We start from the raw sequence: 13802 nt of genomic DNA on the forward strand, positions 1-13802 counted from the left end.
ATCTTATCCAGCAGTGATTTCAACGTTTACTCGCGGGTGAATCAACATCATCAAACAAAGCTGAATCATGTTGTGTCCATTTTGCAAATCGAATCAACGCTGATATTGCAATGTCGTTTTTATAAGTATTTTGTTAACCTTTTAACAACTGGCATTATTTGAAATCCCAATTAGGAAATATAACCGTAAGCTAGGTGTTTATTCTAAATGATTTATCTGTGGCTGTGCACATCATTATTATTATTATTATTATTTTTTTTAATCATGTTTCATTGTAATCTTGAATCAGAATGACTTTATTTTTCCAACTACAACTAACAGTTGAATACAATAACATTTGTGACTGTGAGTTAGAAACTTCGAAGGGAACGAAATTGATGAGGTAAAAGTTATAATGACGCCTCCTGGTGGTCAGTCATAAACCCTTGGCGATTTCGTAAATAACCGGCTATATCAAAAAAATACACGGACATGAGATATTAATCTGGGTTTAAGGTGTTTCATCATTTACTTGTATGTATAGGCCTAGTAGTTAAGTGTCCTCTAAAAGTAGTCCATTTGAAACATTTAACTTATTCCAGGAACGCTTTCTTTTGATCAAGTTATTTTGCAAATGTTTTTACTCGTGCTTTCTTAATTAGACGCTCTTGAAATTCTTGTAATTCATCGAAAGATTTATCCGCATTGCACGCCTGAAGTCCTATTTTTTGTCAAAACTGTTAGTACCGTTTTCAGTGGCAAGATGGCGGCAATGAGCTGCTTCTAACCGGCGTTGAAATTAAATGATGCCGCGGACAAAGAACACGTCGAATGTAAAACTATAACAGCGGATGAATTCTATAAAACCGTCCCTTTAATTCCCATAAATATCACAGTTATAAATAACAAGAAATGATTTTAACATCACATGAAAACAGATATCTACAAAGTCACAATAGCACCATGCATGTTCATAAAACCGATAATGACAGTAAGTTAATCAGGAACACAAATGCAACCATTTCACAACCTATCCCTAAACGCTTACAAACCATACTCACTTCTAGAAGGCTGAATTGTCCTTTATATTCAAATACCATTTTTTTAAAAACAAATCTGCCTCATACGGGGTGCTTCTCCTGCAAATGTTTCCAAAAAAAGCGTCATTCAAATTTCAAAACATGACACTATACAGAGACACTACAGATCACTCAGAGACACCGGGAAGCAGGGTCAAACATTAACTTTTGCCACTCCTCTCAAAATTTAAGGCCATATTTCTTATTGTCCATATTATTTTTTATTATTATTATTTTCAGCACTGCAGGTCAAGTCAGTGTGGGTCAGTTTTACAATTAGATTTAAAAAATGTATTATGTTCATATTTCTGTTTTTATTTCCATTACTGAAGCTCAAACAGTGCTAGCAATGCCAATGTCATGAGTTTGATTCCCAGGGAATGCATGAACTGATTCAATATAGGCCAATATCTTTAATGCAAATCGCTTTGGATAAAAGCCTCAGCCAAAAGCATAAATGCATATTTGTCCATTTTATATGTGCATTTGGTAATGGGACGTGTTAATTTTGGACCCTGCCCCGAACAACACCATTTGCATTTTCACATTCATCTGAGCATATAGATCCAGTTCACAGTTAGTGCTTGATTGAAACCAGATATATTAAGTCCTTTAGTAAGACCAGTTTGATGTGCTTCTTTCCTAAATGTGTGGCAATGTCCTCTTGACTCATGGTTTTGTCATTACAAACCTGAGTGTAAAGGTCTTATTAATTAAACAGAGAGAAAGATATAAAGAATATTGGCTCAGATTTTCCCTTTTTAATTTTCTGTAATCTCAAAGGAACACCCAACATTGTGTGGCGGCCTTATCATGAGGCAGGACAAGCTGGTGGACTTCGGCTCTCGTGTTATTAATAAAGTCAAATAAAGTGGCATTGTTTAAGTCACGCTGAGGGAAGAATGTCGATTACAGGGAGTCCTTGTTCCTTCAACAGGACATCAGTCTTTATTGGAAGGCACTGGAAGATTGAGACGGCGAAGGGTGGGCAGAAACGAGGAGGAAATCAATCTTGACTCGTCCGTCTCTTCTCCAGCTTCTGTTTAAGCTCGTCTGTGAGGCCTGAAGGGAAGAGAATTTCCTAGTCATATATTAAATATCCAGTTATATTTTAACCCTCATGTTCTGTTAAGACTGATTTTACTTTCTGTATGTTTGGGGTCCCAGAGAATCTAATGCACATAGGGGAAAAAATATACACTACTGTTTGAAAGTTTGATGTCTGTTTTTTTTTTTTTAAATGCTTTAAGAACAGAAGTCTCTTAAGCTCACAGAGGCTGCATTTTTATATTTTATATCAGTAATATTGTGAAAAAAAATATTACAATTTAAAAGAACTGTTTTCTGTTTCAATATGTTTCCAAATATAATTTAGTGATCAAAGCTGAATGTTCAGCATCATTACTCCAGTCTTCAGTGTCACATGATCCTTCAGAAATTTCTTTCTAAAGAAACATTTCTTGTTATTATGTTGAAAACCGTCTTTTGGAAACCATCAAATATATTACAATTCTTTGATGAACAGAAAGTTCAAAAGACGACATTTATTTGAAATAGAAATGTTGTTAATAAATCTCTCTACTGTCATTTCTGATCAATTTAATGTATCCTTGTTGAATAAAATAAAATAAATCATATCCTCAAACCTTTGAACTGTAGCTTGTAATTAAATAAATTATAGGCCTATATATATATGAAGAGTTCGGATGCAAAAGCCTCTAAATGCCATCTGAAATTTTCTTATAGAATGATCATTTTTATCAAGCTTGTATATTTAAGTTCAGTAATTTCACTTAAATGACAATTAATAGGTAATCTTCATTGCCATTTAAGTGAAATTATTGAATTTAAATATACAAGCTTGATAAAAATGATCATTCTAGAAGAAAATTTCAGATGGGATTTAGAGGTTTTTGCATCTGAACTCTACATATATATATATACACATACAAATATAATTAAAAAAAACTAAATAACACTAATTGTTATAATAATTATATTATTGAGATTATTTCATATTATTGATATTGTTTCTTACTAAGTCAGTATATAAAAAATATACAATAAAATTCAGAACCCAAAACAAGTTCATTGGAGGGGTTAAAAGTGCCTTGGGCTCTTACTCTGAGAGAGAGGTGAGGGAGACAGAACCAGTCTTCTCATGGAGTTGGACGGAGAGCCAGAAGGGGAAAAGGATCGTTGTGAGGGACTGGGAGATCTCGTCTGTGACCGCAGCGTCCATCTGTCTGTACCTACTGAACGAACACACATACTCTCACTTAGTCAAGAGAATCTGGAGTGAAAATAGACCGGGTATACTGTATATTGATCTGGATAAAAGCATTCACAAAATGACTATAGCACACATTGACATATAAAGTATGTGCAGTCCTAGATCTAGTGTTCAAACGGCTATAGCCATTATTTTCTTAAACTTTTCACAGTGTAATGCAATTCCTACAAGCCACAAATTGCTCAAACACACAGATTGAGACTTGTTTCATACTTGCGCAGCAAGATTCACCACAGTGCAAGTGCAACTGTTCCTGCATGTTGTTTGGCAGGGGCATTGAAGCGGTTATAACAAATTTTTTATCATAAAAATATCTGGCTAATAACACGTTGGGTTTGAACCAGTGGCCTATGACCTAAACAGCAGCAGATGTCGTTGTGTGAAGCACGAGATGTGTGGTACCTTGTTTACGGGGCAGTGACGGAGCTCGAGAGAGAGGTCCAGCCGGAGCACAGTGCAGGGTTCGCTCTCCATTCTCATCGTTGGATGACACAAACGCTACAGGGAAAGGAAATTCAGATGATGAGATCAGTGCCAAGCAAACTAAGAGTCATTTTATGGCCCAGTTTAACATCGTGTTTGTGACATACTGATGTTCTCCTCATAGGGCTCCTCTAATATGAAGGGCTGAAGAGTCCCGGCCGTTTTTTCCACGAGTGCATTGATGACATCATGCAGTGTGGGACAGGGGATCTGGAGGAAGAGGCCAAAAAATTAGAGGAGGAGTGAGATTTCTCCAAGGACAAGGTGGATGTTTTCCCTTAATTAAGAAAGTCATTTGCACGTACTGGGTTTTCCACGTCGATGATGTAACCACCCTGCTGCTTCTGTGTCACTCTGTAATGCCTGAACACTGATCTGAAAAAGAAAACAACACAACGGCTCTGTTGTAAACGCTAGTGAGCCGACTTCAATCCTATTAGGCCGTTTATAATGACACTGTGCAGTGTGTTTGTTAACTGAGTCTGACACTACAAATAAATAACATTTTCATTATTGAAATAAAATAAAATATAGATAATTAAATGAAAAACTTAGAAATGTTGTCTTGGCAAAATCTAAAATAAATTGTAGTACTAAAATGACTAAAACTGAAACATAATTAATTCTAAATAGAAATATTAAAAGCGTAGGAAAAACAACAAAAGCCCATAACAAAATTATTAAAACAAACTAAATTTAAAAGGAAACCTGAAAATAAAAAATTAAAAGCTAAATCTAAATATTATTAAATACAATATTATTAAATAAATGATCCTAAAGTAACACTGTTACAATCCAGTGTCATAGTGAATGAATCCATTGAATTTAAGTGGAATTCCATTGATTGTCACACACACATACACACACACACTTGCTTAGTCTAGAGAAACTGGAGTGAAAATAGACCGGTTGTACTGTATATTGATCTGGATAAAAGCATTCACTAAATGACAAGCACACATTGACGTATAAAGTATGTGCAGTCCTATGAGTATGAGGACATCATAAAATCCAGTGATGACATCAAAATAAACAAACCAATGGAAAATTCAGTCATAATGTCCATGTATGAGTTCATAATGAAATTCAGTGATCGCCATAATGGCCCTTTATGATGACATAAATGAATCCAGTGATGATGTCATAATGAACAAACAGGGAAAATGTCTATTTAGGACGTCATGAAATCCAGTGATTATGTCACAATGGCCACTTATAATGAAATGGTCTCAAGAACACATTGCAACTACAGGCTTTTCGAAAACAAATTCAAGATGCCATATTAGGTCAAATAATGTCAACTATAATTAATTCAGTAGTGAATGTTTTTCCACTGATATGTGGAAATGCTTTGTATATTTTATGCTCCATTGGAATTAAGCGTCCCGTCTCCTGTGCGCTACACTTCACGAGCACTATTTGTGTAGTGTGCAGAGCTGCTGTTTATAAATATCTCTAATAATTCACTTATGATGTTCCATCTGGTTTAGGATGCTGCTTTATAAGTCACAGGCCAATGTAAACAGTAGACAGCAAGGAGGCTTACTAAGTTTAGAACAGCGCTTAGAACAAGTGTATTTTTGTAGGTTAAGGTCAGTAATAAATAAAAAGAGAGAGAGTTTCAGTGTTTTTACCCGTTCAGGTCTTGTCGTGTGGTGACAGCGAGCGAAGATCCGTCCCGACCCGGTCTGAGAAGCATGTTCCCGCAGTCCGGATGTCTTTCTAACAGCACCTCAGCTTCAGTTCGAGACACAGGCCTGAAACACCTGCCATATAACACACACAAGAACATATTTGTCTCGAATATCCACTAAGAATGACATTATTCACATCGGTTAAATAAGTAGATTTTGCTAAAGGTTTGTGCTTTTAATCCAATTCCTGTCAACAATATCAAGTCTAAAAATGCCTGGAAAGGCTAAAAATAAAGTACAAAAATAAAAAAAGATTTTTTTATTGCGTAATAAGAACTGAAACCTTAGTAACCTTAGTGTCACTTCTAACAAGAACATGTTAACGGCAATAGCAACAGAATGGCAATTGATGAGAAGTTATGAATAACACATCAACCACACCGCATATACCTCATAAAACATACTGATATACAACACTGTAAACACTAAAACGTCTAGTTTGGCTGCATTTTATAGTTCTGAGAAATGCCATGTAAAATAAGAATCACACGGAAGAGATCGTTTTTATTGTTTATTTTTATAGCTGGCTAGGTCACAGTGTTAAATCTATTAAATATTTTTGCCGGTTTTTATCACGTAGGCAAAAATCGTTAAGAAAAGTAACACTATAAGGGCAATAGTAACTGATGTTTTAGCAATGGATAAACACAGAGACGTTCAAGAATGTCATCTCAGACCCTCTCCACAAACACACTCGCTCAGATAAACAGACTCACGCAGGTATTTCCCCCACCAGCGGGAGCGAGAGGGGGGATGAGGGGGCTCTGGAAGACGCACGTGCCTTTCGGCGCATTTTTTCTTTCTCCACGACTTCCTTCAGCATGTGCAGCTGCCCGGGCAGGAGGGTGAGAGTCGTGGGCACGGCCAGCTGGAATCAAACGCACAGCATGTGTCACTCTAATTTGCACGGTTTAATACACCGGCCAAAGTGCACGGGGACTCTCATCCCTTTATCTATGAAAACATGCGAGCAGAATCACTCAAGAAACGAGTGGGAGGTGTTTCAGGGTGTTGTATTAGACGGGACTGATGTAAAGCCAGTGGATTTGACGGTGATACATACTTTTTATAAGACCTGATCATGGCACATTTACTTTATTGCCTGACTAACATCCAACTAAAACTGTTCGAGGGTGTGTTCACACTAGTAGTTTGATTCTCTTGGTTATTTTGGTCCAAAAAAGAAAGTGATACATTCTGGTTCACTTAGCGTTCACACTGTCATTTTTAACACCGAACCTAAAGATACAGAAAAAACTGTATGATGTATATTTTGCCACAATTCTTACCGAACATCCAAAACAATGCTGTGTGCCTTTTCAGAGGTCTCAGTCTGCTAAGTTCAATTCAATTGATTCAAATGAACCACTAACAGAGTAATCACACCAGAGTTTATTTCTGTCGAACCAAACCGGCCAAGTGTGAACACACCCTTAATTATAAAACAGATTATAAATGAAATTCTGAAAAACATTTAAGATAATGAGACAATCTTTCAACAATATTAATTTGAACAAAGTCTAGATAGTCTAAAATAATCTAATATCTAGAATAGCCCATTATAATCCTACTTTTTACTTTCCTGAAATGCTTTTGTTACATCAACTCTATTGATTGTCTAAAGTCCAAATAAAGTGGTTTAATTATTAAACACACATCACAATGATGAAAGAACACTACATCAAGACAATTCATATTTGGTCATTTGGAGATTATCGCTATTAGCTGATGTCACATGATCTTTCAGAAATCATTCTAAAATGCTGATTTAATGATCAAGAAACATGTATTATTATTGTTATTATTATTATTATTTTTATTATCATTATCAATGTTGACATGCATTTGTGCTGCTTAACATTTTGGTGAAAATCTTGATACATTTTCTTAAATTTTGTAACATTAAAAATGTCTTTGTCACTTTTGTCCAACTGAATGCATCCCTGCTGATTCTGAATAAAAGTATTAATTTCTTTCTTTCTAAAAAAAAAATAATAATAATCTCACCACCCCAAACATGTAATAAACGATCTAGATATCAGATATTCAGTCATTAAAAAATACATAATGGTCAACCAAATTCTTCCCAAACCGAAAGAAACTACAGTATCAGCTGCATTCTTGGAAACTGGTCATAAATCTCAAAGCCTCCTGCAGTTCAAAGGTCTCAGATCTTAACCAGCTCAGAACAGCAATATTATTCAAGACTGCATGCAAAAAAAAAGTCTGATCAAAATTCATTGTTCTGCAGGAGGAGCTGTAAGTGTTTATTGACATGCACACAATAGCACTACAAAATCCACTAGCATTAAACCAGCATTCCCACTAAAGAATACACGTTAACATCTGTTATAAAAATTTTTTTATTGAACTCACATCTACGACAGAGTAGAGAAATCCTTTCCACAGCTCACGCGCCTCGAGATTTGGTGCCTAAGAGGGAAGAGAGAGACATGTTGGCATTAATTATATTATTAACTATAAATCAATGCAAATATTTCCTTACACTACTGCATTACATTACAGTCATATAGTATCTCACAGCCAATTAGATCTCCATTACATTGATTATCCAAGATGACTTACAAATGAGGAAAACTACAACACATTAGTATTTGTGAATTAAATTTTCACAGAACTTTTATCTATGCATTTCTTTGAGGTGTGGAAGGGCGGCGTATTGGCTTTGTAAGAGGAAGTATCAAAGTACAGTGATAGTCAATGTCGGGGAAAGTGTTTTTCTGCCTCTTTCTGTTGGTAATCTCTCTAGCAGACCTCTGATCAACCCTTATTCCCAACGCAAAGTAAACCAACAGTTTCCTGAGCAAAGACTACAGTACATTCAACGTCTGATAGTGATCCTACGCTGTACAGTAAGTGCTGTTCAGTCTTGACCTGACCATAATATGACCCGGATCTGCCTGGAAGTGTTATTACTGGCATCAGATGTGCTGAGCATAAACAAGAATACAAAAATGGTCCATGAAACCAAAACTCTCTATAGCGTGTCGAAAGGTAAATTCTGTATGGAGAAGTTTGTAAAGAGTGAAAAACTTACATTTGCTCATTTAGGAGAGTGTGATGGGATTGAGACGTGCGTGACTGTCTTATAGAGAGTCCAAGCTTATTGTTTCAAGAAAGCGCTTGTCATTTTAGAGTGTGTTCACACTTGACAGGTTTTGGTTGGATTAAAATTAACCCTGGAGCGATTGCTCTGTTAGTGTGGTTCATGTGAATAAGTGTGACCATCCGATCCCTGGTGCACACCGAACAAGTGGACAGAGACCCGATTGAAATACGATAGCAACACGGACCAAAAGCATCTAAACAAACCAAAAACAGGACGTGGTGTCACAAGACCTTCAAATGGAAAGAATGCTCAAACAACATACCTGGTTCATCTCATCATCAGGATATGGTGCCTATTACAGTTCAGTAAATGTGTCGGAAACGCGTCTCAGTGTTTGTGTGTGTGTGTGTAACAAAAAAAATTCCTGGCACTGTTTTGACTCCACACATTTTACAAGCTCTTCATGAGTTCTCAACTGGTAAAAATACCATCATACGCATCACACAGCATTGTTTTGGATGTTCGGTAAGTACTGACGCAAAATATGTTATAAAAGCTGGATGTTTTTTGTTTCGTATCTTTAGGTTCGTTAAGATTCATGTAGATTTCGCTAAGCGAATCAGGAATAAATATATAATTTTATTTTTTGGTCCGGACCAATACAACCAAGGGAACCGAACTACAAGTGTGAACACACCTTTAGTGTATAATCAGTGTTGGGGAAAGATACTTTTAAAAGTAATGCATTACAATATTGCGTTACTCCCTAAAAGGTAACTAATTAGTTAAAAGTAGTTAACTAAAAAGTAACTAGTTACTTTTTAAGGAAAGTCATGTTTTACGTTACTTTTGCGTTACATTTTCTCATTTGGCCTTGACTTGCATATTGGTTTTTTAATAAAAAACGACAACAACAAAGGTTCTATTTTTGGCAAATGTAAAGGCTTTAACACCAAAAGCCTCAGGCTGAAAGAAATGCAAATTCACGCCTGCTGCCATTCTGAATTGCAGAAGAAAAGAGAAAAAAAGAGAAAAACAAGAGAAAAAGTTCAACCCTCTTCCTTCCACAATTAAAACAAATTTTTTTTACACAAATGTGATGTTTATCTGAAGTCGCTTTTGCTTAGTATGATCATTGGAGGTCAACTTCAAAGACATTGGTTAATAAAGTGGTTTTAAATACAAAGTATATGTGTAATTTAACATTAACTTATTGCAGGCTTGCATTATATTCTAAGTTTGCATTGTTTTTATTCATTTTGAGGAATACTGAATCTGTATTTGTACAAGTGAGATGAGTAAAAACCTGCTCACGTCTAGAACTACAATATCCATCATGTTTACACAGCGCACACTATGCCTCTGCACTTACTCCAGATTTCTCTCAACATGAGGACAGAGCTGTCAGTCAATAAATATGAAAACAAAGTAACTTGCGTTACTTATTTGAAAAAGTAACTCTGATATTTTGCTGTAAATTTTAAAACAAGTAATGTGTTACTTTTCTAGTTACTTAAAAAAGTAATCTGATTACATAACTTGCATTTCTTGTAATGCGTTACACCCTCAACACTGTGTATACATCAGGCGGTCTGAGAGCAATCTGTGAGCGATCTGTGGGTGTGAGCCGAGATTAAGAGCATGAGGGGTGTGAGATGTGTGTGTACTGACAGACATTTGATACTCACAGTGAGCTTGATTTCCCCATCCTTCATGCGGAGGTTCAATCTGGCTGCTTCGAGATTCCTATCACGACTTGGGTCATCGATCAGAGACACAAACCCACTCAGATCCAACTTCTCTACATACTATTTAGAAACACACACACACACACACACACACACACACACACACACACACACACACACACACACACACACACACACACACACACACACACACATGTACAGAGCGACATTTAAAGGAACAATTCAACCAGAAATGCCTTTTCAAACCAGACTGACTTTTGTAGAATGCCTAACGTCAATGATTTAATTATCATTTTAAACAATAATAAAATATTTTTATGTTGAATATTCCTATTCTTATTGAAAACATATATTTTTTTATTTTATTATTATTTAAATTATAAAACTAAAAATGAAATATATCTATATCTATCTATATCAATATCTATCTATATCTATATATATCTATATATATATATATATAAATAACAGAACAACAGTAAATTGTAATACTAATATTTATTGCTGTCTTTATTTATTTGCTTTTAAATGTTAAACTATAGCGCTTTAATTTTAGAGGAAATTATTTTAAAGAAATATTTAAAAAAAAAATGCTGCAATTTCTTTCCCCATATGGGTCACACTTTTCAGGCTGAAAAATATGGAACTATAAAATTTAGAAAAAAAAATGATAAAAATACGTAAAAGTCACATCCCTGCTTCTGAAGCCATAAGAGAGTGGTGTATGAATCCATCTGAGAAGAACAGACCCAAATTTTAGTCATTGTTTACTGGAAAACACCAGCTCAGAAATTCTGCCAAACATCTCATCTTGTTTTTCAAAGAAGAATGATATACACGTTCTGGAATGGAATGAAGGTATCAAGGTAACAAGGAAATGATATTAACATTTTCGTTTTGAGGTGAACTATCCCTTTAAAATTAAAAACACAACTCAGAATAACACAACAGTATCCCAGGGAAAGCAAGAACGGATCAAATGTGAACCTTCAATGCAACACTTTGGATAAAAGAGTCTGCCAGTGCCAACAGTGTATGTGATCAATAGATGAAGGCTTAAATTTGGGTCTGTTCTTCACACAAAGAATAAACACACGAGTTCGTGATCACGTTCAATGAGCACAAGTTCCCACACAGGGTGATTCTTCAGCATACTTTGGATGTCACTTTCTCTTTTTTCCCTCTAGATTAACCTTCCCATCCCTGGCTGAGGTTATAGAGGTTGAAACTGCTATCCTGATGGGTTCAGAGCGAAAATCAATACTGAAACCACAATTAAGTCGAGTCTGATCAAACTCGTCTGCCTCCTTGCCATCTGCTCTCTCACGGCTGGGAGCGCTTATGGAGATGATAAGGTTACGGTGGACTTTAGACTCGAAGGGGATTTGCAGAAAATGTCCTGCTAGATCTCTCCTAATGCTCCACAGATTGATAGAGGATTGTATACATCTGTATGGGTAGCAAACCCCTGAATGTGTCACTCACATGTGTGTCCTTAGAGTTGTTGAAGAAGTATAACGTGTTTCCACATAAACAGGTCCATAAACGACGAGCCACCTGCAGCGAGAGAAAACAAAAGCAATTTGACTTTATTGCACTATGTATAAAGACTCAAAAGTGACAGTAAATCATCTCTCTCTGGACTCAGGATGGTTAAATGTTTATTCAGAGCTCTGACACACGATGTTGACGTGGTAATGCTCTAGCAGTGAAGCAAATGGCAGTCATGTCTGCATAGATTACCACTCTTCTGTCTGTAATTCTCTGCTCTGTCTGGCTCAATCCTGATCTCAGTGGCAGCTCATGGCTCCCCAGGGCACGGGTTTCACACACACACACACACACGCCGGCACGGAGCACAGCTGTCCTAAATCTGAGACCCACCCCCCTCCACACCCCCGTCATACACTGTGCACCTGAACCCCACTGAATATTCCCTCCTGAATATACGCATGGTGTATGTGGCCCTCTTTGTCACCTTTTTTTACTTTTTTTTTTACTTTTAATATTTTAGTTTAGCGCTAATGTAATATATTTTAGTTTAACAAATATTTTATTTGTGTGTACACATATACACATATGCGCGCACATGTGTATGCGTGTGTATACGTACATATATATATATATATATATATATATATATATATATATATATATATATATATATACTTTATAATAAAGTGTTATCCCTTCATTTTTATATTATGAAAAACTTTTTTTAGAGACATCAAAACATAATAAATGAAACTAAAATATCGACCAATGGAAAATAATTAAATCTAGAAAGCATATTTTGTAAATCAAACAAACACTTGTTTTGTAAAGTATTTAGCCTACTTGGTTTACTAAAAACGTGCATTATGCACTGACAATAAGGTTGGCTTGTAAATCATTTCTAATCTGCAATATGTATTAACCAGATTAGTAACTTTAGTGTGTCAAAGTTGCATGAAAACAGAATCCACAACTGTGCACTGCAAGAGTCATGCACCACTGATGAACTCTCTCAAAAGACTGGAATGCTCAATAATCTGTGGTATTAAATGACAATTGACATCGTTAAGCTGTCAGCAGCAGAAAACACTGAACTCCATTATAATAACGTGATTCGAAGAGATGCTAGTGTCTGGGAGCGAAGGCTTGATGATTCATATGAAAACGACGCTGTATCATATTAATCCCACACTTTAGACTGCATGTGGTCCGCATTAAGGTGTGTCCACTACCACTACCAGAGCAGCTGCCGAGAATTTAAAGCACCCAACAGGCAAAATAAGAGCTCAAATATGAGTTATTACATTTATAGAGCTGTCAGACAGCGGCATTACGCATGGCACACAGCAGCAACGTCCGCTCATTCATCTATTTATGTTAAATTAAAATGCAGAATCAACATTTGAGTGGTGACATGGCAAACTGATAATATTTAGACAGCTGATCCATGCAAACCTCGCCCATATGCACACAATACGCGCGTAATAATGCCTGTGCCATGCGTCTCATATGCCGCTGCGCGTGATGATATGTTTAAATAAAGTATTTGACATGTCATGATGACCGCTCACCTTCTCTTTCGCTCCTCTTTTCTCCAGGAATCCCTCGTAATAGCAGGGCGGCAGCTGCGCTTTCGGGCTCCCGGTGCGCGGGTTCGCGGGCGCAGCCGCCATGACTCGAGCAGCTCAGCCCGGTACTGACACACACACATATACGCACGCCACACACACACTGAAGAGGGACAAAGAGCCGCTGGATGATGTTACTGCCTGGGAAAAGACACGCCTTCTTTGGGTGAGAGATGGATGGCACACTGGATATGCGTGATTAATCTCGTCACTGACACGCATTCAGGGGCTCAACACACACACACACACACGCACAGACCCGAGAGAGTCAATATGGCATCTGGGATTACATTATGACCCGCAGGCACCCGTAGGCTGGACTATCCTATTTTATGGAAAGTATGTGAGGTTATAATAGCCTACTGTTAATTTA

At 36.6% G+C, this 13802-nt stretch overlaps 1 protein-coding gene across 1 annotated transcript; it reads right to left on the minus strand.

The window, feature by feature from the left end:
- Positions 1-837: 837 nt before the first annotated feature.
- On the minus strand, positions 838-13731 carry stap2a (signal transducing adaptor family member 2a). Its single transcript, XM_081374819.1, has 11 exons — positions 13373-13731; positions 11793-11864; positions 10287-10406; positions 7905-7961; positions 6245-6396; positions 5469-5600; positions 4140-4209; positions 3942-4044; positions 3754-3849; positions 3182-3313; positions 838-2120 (listed from the first exon to the last, which is right to left on the minus strand). Exons 1-11 carry the CDS (start codon positions 13472-13474, stop codon positions 2065-2067), a joined length of 1092 nt encoding a protein of 363 aa, XP_081230945.1. The 5' UTR covers positions 13475-13731; the 3' UTR covers positions 838-2064.
- Positions 13732-13802: the final 71 nt, after the last annotated feature.

This window comes from Scardinius erythrophthalmus (genome assembly GCF_964197995.2).
Source record: "Scardinius erythrophthalmus genome assembly, chromosome: 9".
Classification (NCBI taxonomy): Eukaryota; Metazoa; Chordata; class Actinopteri; order Cypriniformes; family Leuciscidae; genus Scardinius; species Scardinius erythrophthalmus.

Coding starts and splice junctions, on each gene's coding strand:
- stap2a (XM_081374819.1), bottom strand. CDS start 13,474: ATGGCGGCTGCGCCCGCGAACCCGCGCACCGGGAGCCCGAAAGCGCAG. Junction 4,210..5,468: donor ACACGACAAGACCTGAACGG/GTAAAAACACTG, acceptor TTTCTTTTTCAG/ATCAGTGTTCAGGCATTACA. Junction 2,121..3,181: donor TCCCTCACCTCTCTCTCAGA/GTAAGAGCCCAA, acceptor TCTTCCCTTCAG/GCCTCACAGACGAGCTTAAA.